Source organism: Lonchura striata, chromosome 10, assembly GCF_050655825.1.
Source record: "Lonchura striata isolate lonStrDom1 chromosome 10, ASM5065582v1, whole genome shotgun sequence".
Classification (NCBI taxonomy): Eukaryota; Metazoa; Chordata; class Aves; order Passeriformes; family Estrildidae; genus Lonchura; species Lonchura striata.
This window is the reverse complement of record NC_140712.1, coordinates 23,000,982-23,019,846: the sequence shown is the minus strand read 5'-3', so window position 1 is coordinate 23,019,846 and position 18,865 is coordinate 23,000,982. Positions and strand designations below refer to the sequence as shown.

The 18,865-nt window shown below is 47.3% G+C and overlaps 1 protein-coding gene and 1 non-coding gene across 2 annotated transcripts; one reads left to right on the top strand and one right to left on the bottom strand.

Moving 5' to 3' along the window:
* Positions 1 to 66: 66 nt before the first annotated feature.
* On the bottom strand, positions 67 to 17,392 carry RAB11A (RAB11A, member RAS oncogene family). Its single transcript, XM_021552647.4, has 5 exons — positions 17,262 to 17,392; positions 9,498 to 9,693; positions 8,395 to 8,588; positions 7,388 to 7,468; positions 67 to 1,750 (listed from the first exon to the last, which is right to left on the bottom strand). Exons 1-5 carry the CDS (start codon positions 17,299 to 17,301, stop codon positions 1,611 to 1,613), a joined length of 651 nt encoding a protein of 216 aa, XP_021408322.1. The 5' UTR covers positions 17,302 to 17,392; the 3' UTR covers positions 67 to 1,610.
* Positions 17,393 to 17,615: 223 nt separating this feature from the next.
* Positions 17,616 to 17,687, top strand: TRNAQ-CUG (transfer RNA glutamine (anticodon CUG)). The gene has a single exon. It is a non-coding gene; the product is annotated as a tRNA-Gln (tRNA).
* Positions 17,688 to 18,865: the final 1,178 nt, after the last annotated feature.

Sequence of the window (18,865 nt, the reverse complement as noted above, 5' to 3'; positions counted from 1 at the left end):
AGCAGCTCAGAGGTAAAACCTTCAGTCAAATCCCAATTCTCCCAAGAAGTGCAACCAACACCACAGTGAGTTGTCCCCTGTAATTCTTTATTAGAATCATGGATGAATATATTTTAAATCAATCTAAAAAAATAATGAATCAAAGTACAGTACATGCATAAAATACAAAGTAATTTACAAATAGATCAAAATAGCATCTTCAGAACTAATACCAGGAGGAGAAATGGAGTAGAAAACAAGAAGTGACCGACTACAGCAATGCCTTCTGTGTGCCTCACACGTCATGAGCACCGCGAGACAGAAAGGTTGGGAACAGAACACAGCTGGAAGTGCCAACCACATCTGGATCTTCCAAGTGGGTCATATCAGAGTTTGAGAAACATCCCCTACAATCAATTTCTTCCTTGTAATTGTATAAATAACTGCAGGCATTTACACGCCAGAGAGTTCCTTTAAATCCTGTGGGAATGCAGTGGCTGTGGCCCCCAGTGCCAGTGTCAGGCGTGCTCAGGACAGCACAGAGCGAGTGACAGGCACAGGTCATGGATCCCTGAACAGGCAGATTGGACAGGATTGCTACGGAGCAACAGACCACAGGAGGAACACATCCAGACAGAAAACTACTCCAGAGGGTTTTGTTGAAGAACATACACCAAACCACTGGAATAATTTTTAAATACTGGATCAACCAGAACTGAAAACTAAGGCCAGGTAGTAGAAGTTATTCATTCATGAACTCAAGCATTTGTATATATTAATATATGTGGCATGCATTGATAGATGTGATATGTAATACGTGCCAACACCCTTCAAGTCTGTGTCCCATGAAAGAAAAAAAGGCATCCTCAAATCCTGATACCACCAGCACTGTGGAGGCCAAGCCTCCAGCAGCACAAAGATGCTGCAAGTTCCAGAGCTGGAGTGACCCCTCCTCACGGACGTGGCTCCTGTGTTCACCTCCTCCCCAAGGGGCACCTCCGTGGGGTCCCAGCAGCTCTGCCTCACATCAACCTCCTCTGCAGCAGGTGCCAAACCACAGCACCTCTCTCACAGGTAGCCAAAACTGCTGCTAACTGCTGCTTGTTTGCAAGAAATTCTCTTTTCTCCCCCATAATATCCTATAAAACTTCACTTGACAATCTGAAGATGTAGCCAAAAACATTTAACTTACAATAAAATTGCACTTCAGAGCTTCATCAAGTTTCAGATGCAGAATGCAACACCTTAAGACAAGGAAAGATTATTCTGCCCAGAGAGATTTTCCTTGTTAACCTGACAGTAATTGTTTTCTGAGGAGCAGGATAACGTCTTCAAGGGCTCTCCAAAGGTGTCAGTGCTCTGACTAGTGGGCATCATGTTGGGAAGGGATCAGCTGAGCTCCAAGCAATTTACTGAGCCCAAACCAACAGGTCGGTGTTGGGAAAATACTGCAGCCACATCCAAGTAAGAGACTGATAAACACTGAAATCAAAGTGTTTTAAGACATGGAGAAATTCATGGAGAAGGAATAAGCAGTAACTAAACACAAGAATGTAACCACGAGAATTACAAATATATTTAAATCTTGGACCTGGGGAATATACACAGCCTTTTAGGAAAGAATGGACAATTTATATATTCTGACAGCACTGCATCTTTGGTTTGTTTTCAGTGGTTGGAGGGACATGGATGGGAACCACGTTGTTGCTTGGGGACATGTCATTCTCACGTCTGTCAGACATCTGCTTCTGGGAAACAATCCGATAGATCTCTGGAAGAGGAGAAAGAGCTGATCAATATGTGCACACCAGCAAAATGCCATCCAAGAGTTAAACCTGGGGGAAACCACACACAGCTTTGGAATTACATAAGTAATGCAATGAAGCTTCCACACAAAGTTCAGTTGTGGTGTTTTCTAGATACAGAAAATAAAATATATTTTTGCAACAGAAATTACTTTTTTAACAACTGTTTTACTTTTCTTGAGATTAAGAGTCAGTAAATGGACAGAATTCATGAATCTCCATGCTATCAATGAGAAACTATGTGCCCATCCATTCCTTCTGAAGGTTCTTAAACTCCAAGGACAGTGTCCAAGGACAAGGTCACATGTTTGCTGATGTAGCCACAAACAGGATTAAAGGGAACCATTCCAGATTTCTCTCCCTGATAGGACAGCAAGGGCAATTTCTTCTTGCTGAGCATACCCATCATGTCTATCATATCCAAGCAGTGTTAAATCTTCAGAAAAGGTTAATTTGGGCCCAAAGGGGGAGACTCAGCCCCTTCAGCAGCACAGAAACCCTTTACAAAATGTGCTGTGTGAGAAATATGGGCACCAGATGAATAGATTCTTAACAAAGGAATCAGAGAGCATGGGACAAACACCTGCACCAAGAGCCTTGTCCCATTCCTGGGGCTTGTCATGGCTGATGGTGCTGCACAAAAACTCAGAGCAACTCCAGCAGCACTTCAGCTGCACTGAGAGAGTAAAGCGTGTGTAGCACTTCACCCCCAGAAAGGAAATACAGGACACCAAAAATAGAACATGGGGAACTCACTTGCAAATTTGAATACCATTAAAAATATAAAAGCTTGCTAAAGATCAGATTTACAAAAAGCCCCAGCTCAAACTCTGAAGGAACAAACTGTACATTAAAATGGCTTTTCCATGTGCAGTCAGGTACAGATCAGGTCATTGAGGCAAACAAACAAGAGCTGAACAGGTTAAAGGACTTTGATTTCACCCTTTCTCAAGCTTGCTCTTCTTTCCAACCATCTTACACACAAACAACCTCACAAGATAAGTGAAACCCATGAAAGAAGTCCTTCAAAGCCACCTGCAGCCTGGTGTGTGAATGTGCAGACAGGGCTCAGCTTGGCCCTGTGGCAGCACTCAGCAGAGCCTGTGTGCGAGGTGGGAGGAGCAGAGCTGGAGAAATCTGCTCTGCACCTTCAGGACAAGCTTCATGCTCAGGGCTGACAGCCAGTTCACTCCCAGTGCAGAACAATGCCTGTTCCCATCAACAGGAAAAGCCTCTGGCCACCTTTGTTACTGGGAGTCCTCTGGTAGCACCTCCAGCAGCAGCAATTCTCAGTTTCACTGAGAATTTCCTGAACAAGTTCATACAAGTCCCTGACATATCACACATTTCCTCCACCCCATGAGCCAGGACTCACACAGGGTTCCCTCTGTGCAACAGCCTCATCTGACAGCAAAGATCTCCAGCAAACAGCCCCAAAGCCTTAAAAACAATCTTAACAGCACAAATTCCCTTACTGATAATGAATCTACTCCTCCTGACTCTGGGAACATTTCCGATGATGCTCAATTCCACAACCTCCCGAGCAGCTGGGAAATGAATCCACTGTAAACAGTCCCAAATTTGCTGCTTCTCCCTCCTGTGCAGAACAAAGCTTGGTGCAGCCACAGCTGAAATGCTAAAACCTGCCCTTCCCTGGTGAGCTGCACACCCAGCTGCACACAGGGCTGTGCTGCTGTGGCAGGGGAGGGGAGCAGCCCAAACCTGCTCTCACTGGGGCAGAATGCCCAGCAGCCAAGCCCGCACCGGAACTGCTGTGCCCGGAGAGCTCTGGGCTAATGAAGATGTGCCCTTTTTAATGAAGACACAGCACTCTGGGCTCTGCTCAGGAGCTGAATGAGACTTTATTAAGGGCACAGCTAGCAGAATGCATCACTGCATAATAGGAACTGTGAGAGACAGGCCTTGCACTGTGAGAGCTGGGAAAGAGACACTGCTGCCCAGGAAGAGCTGGGCCAGGCCTTGGCTGCTCAGCCTGCACTGGGGCTCCATTCATTTTCAGGTGTACAGAGGCAACAAAAGAGGAAATCCCTCAATTTTTTGACATTAATTCTCTGATGTTGTTTCCTTGGTGATGGGATTCCTTAGAGATGAAACCACGGCAGAATGCGGTGTGGGAACAGAGACGGCACAGAGCCAGGCAGGGAAGGGAGGCAGACTACAGTTTACTTTAAGGATGCTTTATCCTGCTGTGAATGCTCAGGGTGGCTGGGATCATGATACCAGTCTCTCTTATTTGCCAGATGATACAAAGCAGCTTTGTGTGCACAACAATCAGCCCTGGCAGTCTAGACATCTTGGAACAGAATAATTTGGATAGGGACCATTACTCTAAGTCACAGATGGGAAAGGTCCTCAAAACCTCATCTGGAATCCACAGCAGGACAGGAAGCCCACCACATGTATGATACACCCCCTCTAAAAGTCCTCTCTATATGGGAGAAGAAAGAAGAACTTTTATCCCTTATTCCACCTGTAGCAACAGATCACATAGTCAGGCTGTGCTGATGACACTGGATTCATATTTCCTATGGCCAAAGCCATCTACCCAAAGTGCTTGATCTGAGAATCCAGGTGTGGAGAAGCTTAACAGGGACCCTGCTACACCTCCAAGGGAAGCACCTTCACCACCTTTCATCACTGTCCCAACCAGACCAGCTTCAGGAGGGCTGGAAAGACAGGGGGGGTGCTACAGACCTTGGTCACAACACCCTGTTCAGGAGAGATCCCAGCAGCTGGGGAAAGGCTCCGAGCAGCCTGGGGTGTCTGGTGCAGTTCCCAGCACTGCAAATACCAGCAGGGCTGGTGCAGCAGCTCATCCTGCCCCTTCTGTCAGCCAGCTCTGCTCGCAGCCGCCGGCAACGCCTGCTGGCTTCCCCAGCTTCCTGCTCCCAGGGACAGCCAGCATTCCACCCACAGGCTCTGAGCTGGGAGGCAGCCCTGCCAGACACACAGCAGCCAGGATCCTGCGGGGTGACTCCAAAAACCACATTCCTCAGATGACTGCCCCCCTCCTTCCTCCAAAGCAAGTCATTAAGAGAAAAAGCCAGCTGTGAAGTGAGCTCCAGAACAGCCCTCCTCAGCGTGCCAGTCAGAGCCCAGCTGGAGCCGACCTGCTGCTCAGGCACTGTTCACTGCACCTTTATCTCCCCCGACAGGAGCTCCTGTCTGCACAGAGCACATGCCCACTAAGCACAAGTGTTTCTTCCAGCAGAGCTGAACTGACCCCTCCTGAACAAGGATCACAAGGATCCTGTTCACAACCCAAGAGCTCTTCACCCCAAACTCTGTCACAGCAACATGCAGGCAACACTGACATCCATGGAAAAGCAACAGCCTCAAAAATCTGTCAGAGCCCACCATGAGCAAGTTTCACCACCTGTTCACCCATTACACACAGAAAAAAAAATCAAACCTCCACAGATTAGAATCCAATCTCACTTCTGGAATAAAAGGTACTGTGGCAAGCACGTGAGAAGAGATAAAGAAAGCCCAGCCCATGCCCAAGAGGTGAGGTGCCTCCCATGGCAGCAGCAGTGCATCCTTTGGGCATCACACAGCTCTGAAGGCAGCCCAGGGCACACAGGAAACTTCCCACCTCTCCAGTGTCAAGAGAGAACACAACGGGCCAGCAGGAGATGGGGACTATGAGGTGACCAGACTACACAGCCATGGCAGCCTGACAGCCACCTCAGGAGGGAATAAACACTGCCTGGTTTATGTGAGGTTGTGTTATTAGTGCTGGTAATTAACTAACCTGCACCTGAGAGCCCTGAGCTCCCTGCAAACAGAAAGTGGGAGCAGCAAGGCTTGTCCTACACCACAACAGCACACTGAGCCAAATCTGACCTCAAAACCCAGGTGCTCCTGAGAGAAGGGCTACCAAGGATGTGGGCATAAAGGAACAAGTCTCAGGTTTTGGCACTGACAAGGGAGCAGTGTCTTTCTCCTGAAAAATCCATGCGCATTTTTGACAGGAGTGCCTTTAGGCATGTGAAGAAAACAGGAAATGCAGCAGGATTCCCAACACCTCTGCATTCAGCCACTCCTTAGTCATCCACCCTCTGATGGCACTGGCAGTTTGTCATGCAGGGAACAAATGTGTGAGCTAACAGAATTTGTTTCCTTTTGAAACAAATTTGTGCAATGCTGGAATTACAACCAAATGCCTACACTGAAGGTAAAAGGGAACCACATGGTTCAATCAAAAAGGAAACAAATTCTGTTTCTGTATCCTAAGCACTACTGCTTAGGAACCCAGGTAAAAACACAACAGAGTCAGAACTGTCAGAGGCCTCTTACAACTCAGGATAAAACAAACAGATGGACACAGGCAGCTAATACCCCAGTAGCCTAACACCCCTCTCCACTGCCAGGCTGTCCATAAGGCATTTCAAACAACTGAAGAAATGCTACAGGATTTATACTTTTACTACTAAATAACCTCCTAGTTCTAGCCTCACATGCATGTTCCAGTATAGCTACCAGGACCTTTCTGGTGTGTTTTTAAAGGAATGTCTAAATTAGGTGCCAAAGAGAAGAAGTAGTTCAGAACTAACTAGGTGTCAATGTCACAGCAATGAGATCTGATTTACAGACAGTTTGGAAGTGGGGCCACTGCTCATACTAAGCACATCACATAGCCTGGCACATGCTACACTGGGAAGGAGGGACTTTAAATTTGCAAATTTAAACATGGAAAACATATTGTAGGCAGTTGGAGAAAACAAGAGACTGCCTGGCACACCTAGAACAGAAACACAGGAAGCAGAGGAGTGTCTCAGATATTTTGGAGACTCAGACTAGAGCATTTGCCAAAGCTGAGAATAATGAAAACTCCAAAACCAGAGGCCACAGTGTCCCACTGTGCCCTGGCTGCTCAAAAATGCAGAAGCCTCATGAGAGTGAGTGACTTCCACACCCATTTGTGAATTCCTATCCCATCTTTACAACACAGGTTTAAGTTAAGGTTCTCCAAATTTAGTATCTCAGCTTTAACAAGTTCTGCCTACCTAAACAAGGCTTTAAACTAAAAAGGAAGTACTTTATCCACAGAACATAAAATTGCAGCACTGACTGCTGTCACATGTTACACAGGCCAAAAGTCCAGGCAGGACTATTAAATGCAACAACAGCAACTCCTGCAGCTCAGGAGTCACTGTGTCTCAAAGGATGGATCTCTGCTCTTTCATCCCTTTTTCCTTGGCAACTGCTATGGTCACCATTAAAGATGGCAACAAACTGGACTGACTTCTCCTTGATAAACAATGTCTGTTCTCACTTGATGCCAGCATGAGAGAATTCCCTCTGTGGGCACTCCCTCTAATGGGAGATGGAAACTGAGACACAAACCAGGCTGACAAGAAACCTGGGGCAGATCAAAGTGAACAAGGATTCATTCCCCAGTTCAAGGCTGGCCTTTCAACTGTGACACTTTGAAACTGGACTCCAAATCTTATGGCTAATGAGGAATGATTAAACAGCGACATTTTAAACACTTTATAGGCAAAGAAATGCCTATTTGCATCATATCTGAGCAGCCTTCTGCCCTTCCCCCTTGAAGCACAAAGCCCTGGATGACTCACCTGTCAGAATAGTCTGGAAAGCTGCTTCCACATTTGTAGAGTCTAAAGCAGACGTCTCAATAAATGACAAACCATTCTTCTCTGTGTGGACAGAAATACTATAATTAGAGAGGTACAGCACATATCTGTTTCCCATCTGGAAAAACTTCTGTAGCAGATAATATTTGTAGTGTTCTTGATGAGACACCCAGGTATCAAGAGAAAGTAAAACAAGTTGTGGGGTTTTCCCCCTTAAGTGACGGGAAAGTGACACCACCCAACACCAACACTAGAATTTACACCCACTCGCAAGCACAGGATCAGCCCAATGCTGTGTACTTTAAGGCACATTTTCCTGCAGCACTGAAAGGGATAATCTGTTGCAGTTTCTCTACATGAGAAAGTTTCTGAAATTTTCTTCAACCTCATCAAGTTTCTCCACCTCCTACCTGCTAATATATCACAAGAGTTTATTTAACAGGAATAGAGCAGCAGGGGGAATGACACTCCTCCAGCTGCAGGCAGGGATCCTCACTGGCCATAAACTCTGCCAGTGGAGCCACAGCAAACTTTAATGTGAGGAACCCAGCTACACTCCTGGATGAAAGAAACTGGGCAAAGGCTTACAGAAACTAGAAATACTGTTCACAGATCTTAATCACATAACAAAAGTCAGAGAGCCAGTTTAATGAAAGTGTTCAGCCACAGGCACCCGTGTAAGGCTGGAGGTCAGTTGGGACACTGAAGGCAAAGCTACCAACACACCAGAAACTCAAACCTAAAGCCACAGGCACAGTTTCTGCAAGACAAACGGTGCCCAGCCAAGAGAATAAATCCGGTTTAAGATGTTCAGGTGCCTCTGGCTGATTCTTGAAACAACATGCATGTTCTACAAGATCTGCTTTCTGACTGTGACACGTGACACTGAGGGACACGACCAGCCGCAGGTTTTCTCCTCCTGCCCACACCCTCCCCAGGCCAGCTGGGCAGAGCCCCGGACAGCAGCAGGACATTCCCGAGTTCCCCACCTGCGAAAGCTCTGGCCTCGTCGGTGGGGACGGCCCTGAGGTGGCGCAGGTCGCTCTTGTTGCCCACGAGCATGATGACGATGTTGCTGTCAGCGTGGTCCCGCAGCTCCTTCAGCCACCGCTCCACGTTCTCGTACGTGAGGTGCTTGGCGATGTCGTACACCAGCAGTGCCCCCACGGCTCCACGGTAGTACCTGGGGCAGGGGACAGCCAGCCACACACCCTCAGCTCACAGGAGGCTGTGCCATGGTGGGGAGCAGCTCTGGCTAGGCCAGCGGTGCAAACGGTGCCCAGGGCAATTCCCCAGTGGGACAGGACACAAGGAAGCAGAGCAGCCGAAGTTACACCACAGGGCCAGCTCAGAGTCTGGGAGCAAGGCAAACCCCATGGCTCTGGGGAAACCCTTCATCCCAGACATGAAACTCTAAGCTCTGTGGGAAGCTGCTGTCACCTTCCACCTCTGATCCACTCCCAAAAATTCTCCCCCACCCATCACTGTGGGTGCAGCACAGGCACAGCCCAGAATGATAGGGAGACTGTAGAGTGACTCACTGGGTCATAAAAATGTCAGCGTGATCTACTTCCTTTACCAAAGGCCACAGCTCCTTTCAAGCGAGAGCCACAGCAAGGCATTCAAAAGGAAACAGGCTGTGTTCTCCCACCCCATAATCCCCTCCAGTTCTACTGAAATCCAGCTTTAGCTATGCTGGTTTTTAACAACTAAACAAGCACACAAGTGAGCAGTCTCCTGGCTGCTACAGGAAGGTTTCAGCTCTCAGGTTACCACTGATAAAACAACCAGGAACACTGATATTCCTTTATCATTCACTTCCATGGAAATGAGTCTCTCACAGCTCTTGCATTCTAAATTTGAAATGCCCCCAGTTACGTGTCATGAGAGCACTGCAAAGGAAATCAGTCTGTGCAGGAACACGCCAGATCAAGTTTCTGGGTGAATAATATTTAACCTTCCCACCACCAGAGGTTGGGGTATTACCCAATAAAACACTAACACCCCTGTTTGCAGCTGGTGAGGAACTGGAAGGGCCCAAAATTGCCCTCCTCAGCCAAAGCTTGTCCTCAGCCACCCGGGCTGCACTTACGCTGAGGTTATGGCTCGGTATCGCTCCTGCCCCGCTGTGTCCCAGATCTGAGCCTTTATTGTCTTCCCATCCACCTGGATGCTCCTCGTTGCAAACTCCACTCCAATGGTGCTTTTGCTTTCCAAGTTAAACTCATTGCGAGTGAATCGAGACAGGAGGTTGCTCTTGCCTACTCCAGAGTCTCCAATAAGTACAACTGCAAGACAAAAATTATATCAGACTCAGACTCCAGATGTAGATGACACATTGAAAATCAGACACAAGAAGTATTTCTTTTAAAGAATGAAGCATGAAGGAAAAGAATGGCAACAGCACCATCCTTGTCATGGATCTGCTGTCCAAATCTCAATATTTCTGGAAAACCAGAGCTGCCACGTTCACCAGCATTTTGAACAGATGTTAGACTTGATTTTCAATGGTTATATTTCAGCCTCCTTTGCACAGTTTGGAACAACATTCCTCTTTTAGAAACAACATACATGGTTGTCACTGCAAACATTGGTGACCAGTTCTGTTTCCTTAGATAATACTAGAAGTAAAAAGCAAAACACAAACCCTACAACCACACAACTGAAATCTGCTTTGCTGAAGAAGTCCAAAACACAGGGTAAGCAGCAGACTCTGCTTTCACTTTACACTCCTCATGCCTTTGCTCCCCACTGGGGCAGAAAATTTTGTGAATGAAAAGAGAACCAAACCAAAGAACCCACAAGGCCACCATCACCCTGCCAGCCAGTTTGAAGTGTTTGCTGAGCCACAGCTCTCTGCCCTTCTGCAGTCCCCACTGCTGCTGTGGCCCCTGCACACAGGAGGCCACAGACTGAAACTGCTCAAAAAAGCTGCCAGGGGATCGCTGAGCCTCACCACTGGATCCACCATTCCCTGGCTCAGCTTGACTCATCCCAGCACCAGTGCCAAGCAAACTAATTGGAAGGATTCAGCTATGCTTGACAAGAGACTGACAGAAGGTTCAAAGTCCAGATCCTGCAGGAAAAACAGCATCACGAGGATTCACTGCATTATCTTGTAATGCTGAGTTGAAAGTGCAAGTTTCATTGTAACTTAAAACTCAGTACCAAGAGGCAGAACAGTGGATGAAATGTGCTCACAACCAGAGTCACATTGGGTGATCCTACGACCTTAAGGATGATAAGGTTCCAAACTAGTAGTGAAGGAAAGGGAAGAAAAATAAGATTAAATCATTGAGAAGAAAGGCCAATAACGAAGTTCAGCAGTGAATCAATGCCAGTCCAAGCAAAAAAGTGCACACTCAGGTGACAGCAAACACTGTGTCTTTGTTTAATTAGAAAAAACAATTACTTGCTCAGTAACACACATCATTAACTGTTAAGACACCACAACACAGCATTAGAGACTCTGTGTAGTACAGCAAAGCAAGGAGTGCACCAAGAACACTCAATGACACCACCCCCGTGGAGCTCAGTCTAGCAGCAGAAACACTCCCATCTGCAGCTTTTGTTTAAATAATGCCGAGCAACTCTTTGCTCTGACTGGAAGGGCAGAGCAGCACCTTTTAAACTCCCTCCATAAATGAAAATCGAAAAAAAACGTTGGCTTCAAGCACGGCCTTGTGCAGAATTCTTCATCAAAACAAACATCTTCCCAGCTGCCCGTGCCAGCTGACTCAGCACGCAGCCGGCCAAGCACACGAGTTGCAGAAAGCACCCTCTGTTAACCTCTCCTGTGAGGGAAGATCACAAGTGCAGGTAGGTGAGGCCCCTGAATGCAAACAGCAGGCTGCTTTCCTACGTGCCAGGTCACTGCTGACCAGCTCTGCTGGCACGGAGATGCTACATCCTGATAAACCCAGTGCAGGGGACAGGGCACCGCTTGCATCACCACCCCTGGCAAACAGCCACAGCTTTCCTCTGCCACTGGCAAGTCACTTCTTCAACTGTTTTGGCAGGTTTGGACCACGGGTTTAGATGACATCATGTTTGTACTCACTGGGGCACACAAGTTCTTAGGAAGGAAAAGTTGACAGCTCCCTTTGCACAGCTCTGTCTTGCTATCACCCAGCAGTGACAGAAGCTTCTCGAAGCAAGAAAAGCAATCCACATTCACCATTTCCTTTTCCCAATAGGATGCATCATGTATCTGTTAAATATTTCCTCAAACCTGTTTTTGCAATTCAGTGCAAAGCCCACCTTTAATTCATTTAACAACAGAAGGATCCCTTTAATTCCTCAGCCAGGTTTTTTCCTTACCATGTCTGAATCCCACTCTGCTTATGTTCTGAATGGTTTCCAGCACCGGATTAATGTGTCCCAATTATAAGGAGAAAATAATACCTTCCTCCTTGAAGTCAGCTATTTCCTCTACTTAATTGGGCCATTGCAGCTCCTCTTGAACACAGGCACGAGGACAGCTTGGAATGTCAGCAGGCGCCTAAGAGTCCTCACCCCTTCTGCATTTCTGCCAGTCTGGGTAAGTATCACTCTTTAAATAAAATTATGAACTGAAACAGCTTTAACAACCATTCAGGTTGTGTTATTAATTTCAGTTTTGTTTTCCTTATCAAGCCACCATATTTTGATATTTTATACTACAGTGTTCCCATGTATTACATTCTTAGCATAGAAATGCAGTAGGAATGGTCCTGGATGGCCAAGTCCCATGCTAAACACCCTAAGGAAACAGTTTCTAGGAGGGAAATTACGTTATCTAAGCCCATGATAAAGTTAATTGTTCCTGCACATTGTCCCTTTCATTGGGCTTTTCTTCCAGAAACTCACTCCTAATGGTTAGAAAGTGCCTTCTGATTTTCGGAAGGAATTAGTGGTCAGCTGACAGTGGTGTCCATGTGCCAGCATTCTCCATTAGCTTATTAGTGTCTTCTCCCAGTGGTGTTTAGGCTGGGGTATTTACAGAAAGCAACCACAGCTTGTCTGGGCTTTGCTCTATTTGCTAAATACAAAAACTTGTCAAATGGTTCCATACAAACACATTGCTCATTTCCCCAAACACCCTCCCTACAAGTTTTCAAATTCTTTTCATCACAGTGAGAAGGGCACATGTCATTCTAAGTGGGATCTCCCTGTGATGCAAACAAGAATTTCAGTATTTCCATCTCTGCTAAGCACACCTGGAGCTGGAATTCTTTCTCCTGACCATTTCACCCTGATGGCTCAGTCTGCCTGTTATCAGACCTAATTGTTCAGCTTTAGGTTGGCAAACTTTTACTTTACCAGAGTCCAAGTCCTCAGGGATAAACCCTTACATCCCAAATCCCAGCTTCTCTGGAGGACCACAGTCCTCATCTGCTCACAACTTTCAGTGCCACACTCCCACTTCCTCTGTCCCACCCAACTTGCATCACTCACAAATTCCTTTTCTAGGCCAGCACTGGAAGGAGGAAGCTCTGGAGGAAACATTTTAGCCAGTTCAGCCACAAGACCCAGTCCTGACATTAATCAATAACCAGCTGGGGAGCAGCACCTCCCTCACAGGAGCAGCACCTTAGGAAGTTGCACAACCAAGGAGAATTGTATTGGCACATCTGAAAGTCATGGAAATAATCTCCCAGCCCCAAGTGACCAATTTAGTGGTGGGACAGTTCAATACTTGCAACCACGTGCTTTCAATCAATGCATTTGACTTTCTATACATTTACTACCCCAAACATTTAAGACAAGCATACAAGCATTCAGTGAAGATAGGGAAAAAAAAAAAAAAAAAAAAGAGTATGAAGTCCACAGTACTGTATAAATTTCACTCTGTAATTCCAGATTTATTTCTGTAGAAGACCAAAATAAGAACTCAATTTCCTATGCTGCATTAGAAGCAATTTAGAGAACTATGTCAAGAAAGGGTTATTAATTTTTCACCAATATTCCAGCTCATTCACACATTTTTTATTTCTGTAAAACCTCTTAGTTTAAATTTTCAGAAAATATTTTAATTATCTCAATAAATAAGAAATCAGGTTGAAAATAGAATCCAGCAGCACTAGCTTCTGTTGTCTGTGGCAAAAATTATTGCACAAGTCACATATTACATGATCTAGGACAAGTGCACCAGCACAAGAAAATCACCATATCTAAAACTTGTCTCTGCACTGAGCTCTGCTATTAAGAGACATATCAATAAAAAGGTTGGACATGTCTTCATTACCCCCAGAAGAACCTGCTGATGAATACCTCTCCCTGCCCACTTCAGCTGGAGTTTGAAGGGCGTGTGAAAAAAATTACTTGATCTTACACATCATAGGTGGTCATAAACCCAACATGGTCATGACTTAATTTAGTCAGCCTCCTCAGCTGTGCCCCATTTTATCCACTCTTTTTCTGCCAGAAAGGGAACTGGCCCCAGAGGCCTTTGGGGCAGGGATCAGCTGGCCATACAATCAATAACACCTCCCAACAGCTCTGCAGTAAATGGCTGCACCAGCAGCTTTGTTGCAGCACCAAAGTGCCTCCACATCTGAGGCAGTGAAAGTCAAGGGCTTCTACCACTGTCAAACCAACAGATGTCACACAGCCACATATTTATGTAAACACACAAGTAAAAATGGGTCTTCTAAACACCAAACCAGCAAGCTGCTTCTGTTTCAGTGCATTTCCTCAATATCAAAGAGAGAAGTTGGAGAGATGAACAGAGAGCTGAAACTGGAGTTTTTCCTAGCAGACAACTGAACATCACCACAAGTCAGGTCCATGACATGAATCTGTCCCAAATCCAGAATCCTAGATGGCCAAGGTGCAGACATAATCATCCTGAGCTTTGTCCATAGAAAACATCTAATACAAGTGAGGGTTCCTTTGATAACTGCTCATCTATTGCAAGCACATTGATCAGAAAGAGCAAAAGGTTCCTGTACTAAAGCCAGGCTTAATTTATAAAGTAATAAAGTAATAGATATATATCACTATTATATTTTCCTCCTACTAAAATGAGAGCAAGATTTATATGAACTGTACTTCATAGGCCTTGTGTTTCCTCAGGGGCCATTCTGGGAACAGCAGGCACTGCTCTCAGCCAGACCGTGAAAGTATGGAAGAATACAAAGACTGGAAGCTGGACGAGAAGAATTTAACAGAAACTGTTTTTTATCAAGCTAGGTTTAGTCCTTCCTATATGCTGAAGTGTTGCAACACAGTCAGGAGAAGTGTATTTTGTAACAGGTCCCTGGATTTTACTGTACAGCAGCACAGGTGGGCTCAGCTTTCTCCCAGCAGCAGAGTCAACCAGATTTCAACACACAGCTGCAGTCAGGACAAAACCAGAGGTCTCACAAACAGAAACGTGGCAGTTCAGCCCAGGAACAGTAAAAAACAGCCAGACTAGAGAAGATCACATGATTGTTTTAACCAGGTTAAACTCTGAACTCAGTCCCACCAACCGACCCATACAGTCCCTTAAGAAACTCAGAAATGTCCTGCTGGATGAAGTGTCCTGACAGGCCAACACCCAGAGTCTGACTCCAAATAACTGATGTCCAAAAACCCTGATGTGCATCACAGCAAACAGGCTAATCTCTGTCCTAGCCAGCCCCTGCATCTTCAAATAAGCAATGCCTTCAGACTTGCCATCATAACTGTCACACTGACACACCCCAAACAAGATTTTTTGCTTCTATGAATTTGTGCAGGCTTTCAAATCCATTTATAATATGCATGGCAATGCGCCACTCCAAAATTTGCATACACACCTGAGGGATTTTTTCCTTTTGCTTTCACCCGCTACCCAATAAAAGAAGCATTACAGATATCCAGAGAAATTACGACAAACAGGAGAAACTTACCCTATTTGCCCTTATCACTCACTGTTTAAATTTTAATCAAGCTGTACATCAATTGAGTATAAGGACTATGAATCCATTAGGTCTCTTTTCTGATCATTTTGATGCCTTTCTCCATCTTTTTAATTCTACAACATCCCTTTCAAAATGGTTATGTCTGTCATGGCTACACATCACCTCAATTCCCAAGACGCTCATGTCTCAAATTCAAGCACTGACTTAACGCTGTCCCCAAGTTCCCACTTCCTTTTCCAAAATATTTACCTACCCCTAGCCTTTTTGACCAGTGCCTGGCAAGAGACATTCAGTTCAGAGATCTCCTTGCAGTAATTTCCAGATCATTCCAGAGTGGTGACAGCTTGTTTAGAACCACCATCACCTCTGGGAAGTTACAAAAGTTTCCACAGTTTCATTATTCTGCATTTTTGTGTTATTTCAGCTGCCACATCAATCCCAGTTAAGTGACAGACATTGCATCAACTTCCTGCAGTCCACTTTAGGCTGGAAAAATCCAAATCATTTATTTTCACAACAGCATTTTGACAGCATTCCCTGCACCCTCAATGGCTTCCATAAACCAAGCTGAACAGAAAACGCTTTAGCAAAGGCAATCAATTAAATCAGCTTTGCACTTCTCTCTATAACTGGATTCCAACTTTATATTTTCCCAACTAGAAAAGGAAGCAGGCCAAATGAAAGATAGGAGCTCTCCCAATAAACTCTGTGTCACTGATATTCCCAGGCTTCCACAGCTAGAACATTAATTACAAGCCCACTGACAGAACTGCAAGAACAATGGGAATTCAATGGCTTTGATAACCTGTACCTACAACAACATTGCCTGATGCCATTAAAACAGTGGTCAGCAAGGTCCTTGCCAGGGCTGCAAGCTGAGAAAAGAGCTCATTCTGGACCTTCCTGATTTGCTTTCCATAACAGTACAGATGTCTGATTTATAGGTAGAAATAATGGCACTTTCCACATGCAACTGGACAAAACAGCCAACAACAACAAAAAAAATGTAATTCCTCAAAGTTATTACAGGAGCTTAAAGGTACAGAAAAAAACATCAATATTTTACCTTTGTGAGGACAAGCACAGGGTCTGCCACCATTAAAACACAAGTAATGCTCTTAATCCTAAATTCAAATTTACAATATCACATCACAATAAACAACTACTTTTTTACACTACTTTGCTTGCTTTTACAGTGGGATTTTAAAAACTGGATAGTCAACTTTCAAAATATCAGCACTTCTGTACACATTTCACAGCAGGCCACATGAACCTGTCCAGCAGGCCGGTGTTTTACTCTGCAGGGAGTGAAAATTGAGTATTTAACAACAACCTGGGAGGTTTTAATCCGACTTGCCACCGCATCGCAGACTGCAGGGGCATCAGCCCTGGGAATGACGGCATTCCTGCCCTTCCCTGGGGGAGCCAGGACAGAGCAAGGCCAGGCTGGACGGGGCTTGGAGCAACCTGGGACAGTGGAAGGTTCCCTGCCCATGGCAGGGGGTTGGAATGCGATCATCTTAAGGTCCCTTCCCACTCAAACCATTCCATGATTGCAGGAGGATTTTATGATCTCTGGGCGTGGAGCAGCAGGGACATTCCACTGCTCGCCATGGGCTCTGAACACAGAAGGCAGCAAGGAGTATTACTTGATTAAATGAGCGCATCATCTATCAATGCTGAGTATATCTCGCCCACTCTAAAGCTCTATTTAACAGCTGGAAAGGTTCTTGTCAACCTTGAGGAGTCCTTTTCAGCCCTGGGCATCCTTCCTGGCGATCTCTGCTCGCCACCCCGCAGACCGTGCCGGGGCGGCCTCGGGCGGGCGCTGGCACCAAATCCGCCGGCCCGGAGCTGGCATTGTGCGTGAGGGAGGGCCGGACACCCGAGCGGGGCCCGGCGGTGCCCGGAGCGCTCCCGCACCCGCCGGGCCGCGCCCGCGGGCCCCGCCGCTCTCCCGCCCGCCCGCCGGGCCCTGCCCGCCTCACCTTTGAAGAGATAATCGTACTCGTCGTCGCGGGTGCCCATGGCGGGTGGCGGAGGAGCGGGACCGGGAGCGCAGCGGAGCGGGGCCGGACCCTCCCTGCAGCCGCCGCAGCTCTTCCGCCCTCCGCGCTCCGCCCGCCCGCCCACAGGCGCTTCCGGGGCAGCGGCGCCGCCGCACGACCGCGCCCGGGGCAGCGCCGCGGCCGCGCCCTCAGCGGGGCCCGGCGGGCGGGGGTCCCGCCCGGCCCCGGAGCCCCCAGCGCCGAGCCCCCTCCGCCGCCCTGAGGGAGCGGCCGCGCTGCGGCGGGGAGCGGCGCGAGGAACTAGGGGCAGCCGGGAGGGGGTGGTGGCAGAGCGGTTCCATGGTGTAATGGTTAGCACTCTGGACTCTGAATCCAGCGATCCGAGTTCAAATCTCGGTGGAACCTGAATCTTTTTCTACCCCCAGTTCGCTTTTATTTCTTTTCGGCTTTGTGTGCCCAAACGATGCTCGGGCTTCTCTGAGGAGTCCCTGTGCCCAAAGGATGGATGGGCACACTGAGCTCTCCGGATCCCTGTACTCAATGCCCAGGCACACTCCATCCAGGATCTCTGAGCCTATTCCCAAAGGATGGATGGGCACACTGAGCTCTCCGGATCCCTGTACTCAATGCCCAGGCACACTCCATCCAGGATCTCTGAGCCTATTCCCAAAGGATGGATGGGCACACTGAGTTCCCCGGACTCCTGTACTCCTGTACAGCCCAGGCACAGTCCATCCAGGATCTCTGAGCCTATTCCCAAAGGATGGATGGGCACACTGAGCTCTCCGGATCCCTGTACTCAATGCCCAGGCACAGTCCATCCAGGATCTCTGAGCCTATTCCCAAAGGATGGATGGGTACACTGAGCTACCCGGAATCCTGTGCCCAAGTGATGGCTGGGCATGCTCCGAGCTCCCTGGGCCTCTTCACACACTGTGATAATCTCACCTCACCTCTTGCCTGGAGCCCACCAACTTTAACCCCCACCATGGGGTGGGTGCCCTTCTCCTGCCTCCATGGGCAGGCACTGGCTCATCCCAAAGCCACCCACTAGCACAGGGGAGCTTGGGGTTGGTCGATGGGAAGCCCCCCAAGAAGATCCCTCCTGTGAACTGAGCTGAGAGAGTCATATGAGCTTGTGGAGGTATTAGAGAGGCCAACAAGCTCTTTCAGCTCATAAGGTGCAAAAAAGCCATGAGCACAGGCCCCTTTCCCACTGCCACACCTGCCCACCCTGCTTCTCCCTTCCCAAAAGGTGTCCGGTTCCCCTTGTCTCCCCTGTGCCATGGCAGACACCAACTTTGTCATCAGCTTCTCCTGGTGCAGGCTTGAGATACAAACAACAGAGGATAAAAATAGCACTTGTGTCCAGATGATTAAACAGAATCCCTTAAAACTGCTCTTTCCCACCAGCCTGCCCTCAGCAGCAGCGTGTTTGCCATCACTGCAGTCAGTGGCTGTGTCATCATTCCTGCGTGTGGAAAGTAACCCCCGGGCATCAGCAGCAGTGCTGTGCAGCAGTTACCGTCTGCTGGCACCATAACGAGCCAGAACGTGATCCTCTGCATTTAAAGAGAAATCTT

Bases quoted from the DNA above. Each gene is read 5' to 3' on its own strand.
- RAB11A (XM_021552647.4), bottom strand. From the start codon at position 17,301: ATGGGCACCCGCGACGACGAGTACGATTATCTCTTCAAAG. The intron at 8,589-9,497 runs GTAAGTGCAGCC...CCCCTGCCCCAG, and splicing joins TACCGAGCCATAACCTCAGC to GTACTACCGTGGAGCCGTGG. The intron at 1,751-7,387 runs GTGAGTCATCCA...CTCCTCTTCCAG, and splicing joins TTTCCAGACTATTCTGACAG to AGATCTATCGGATTGTTTCC.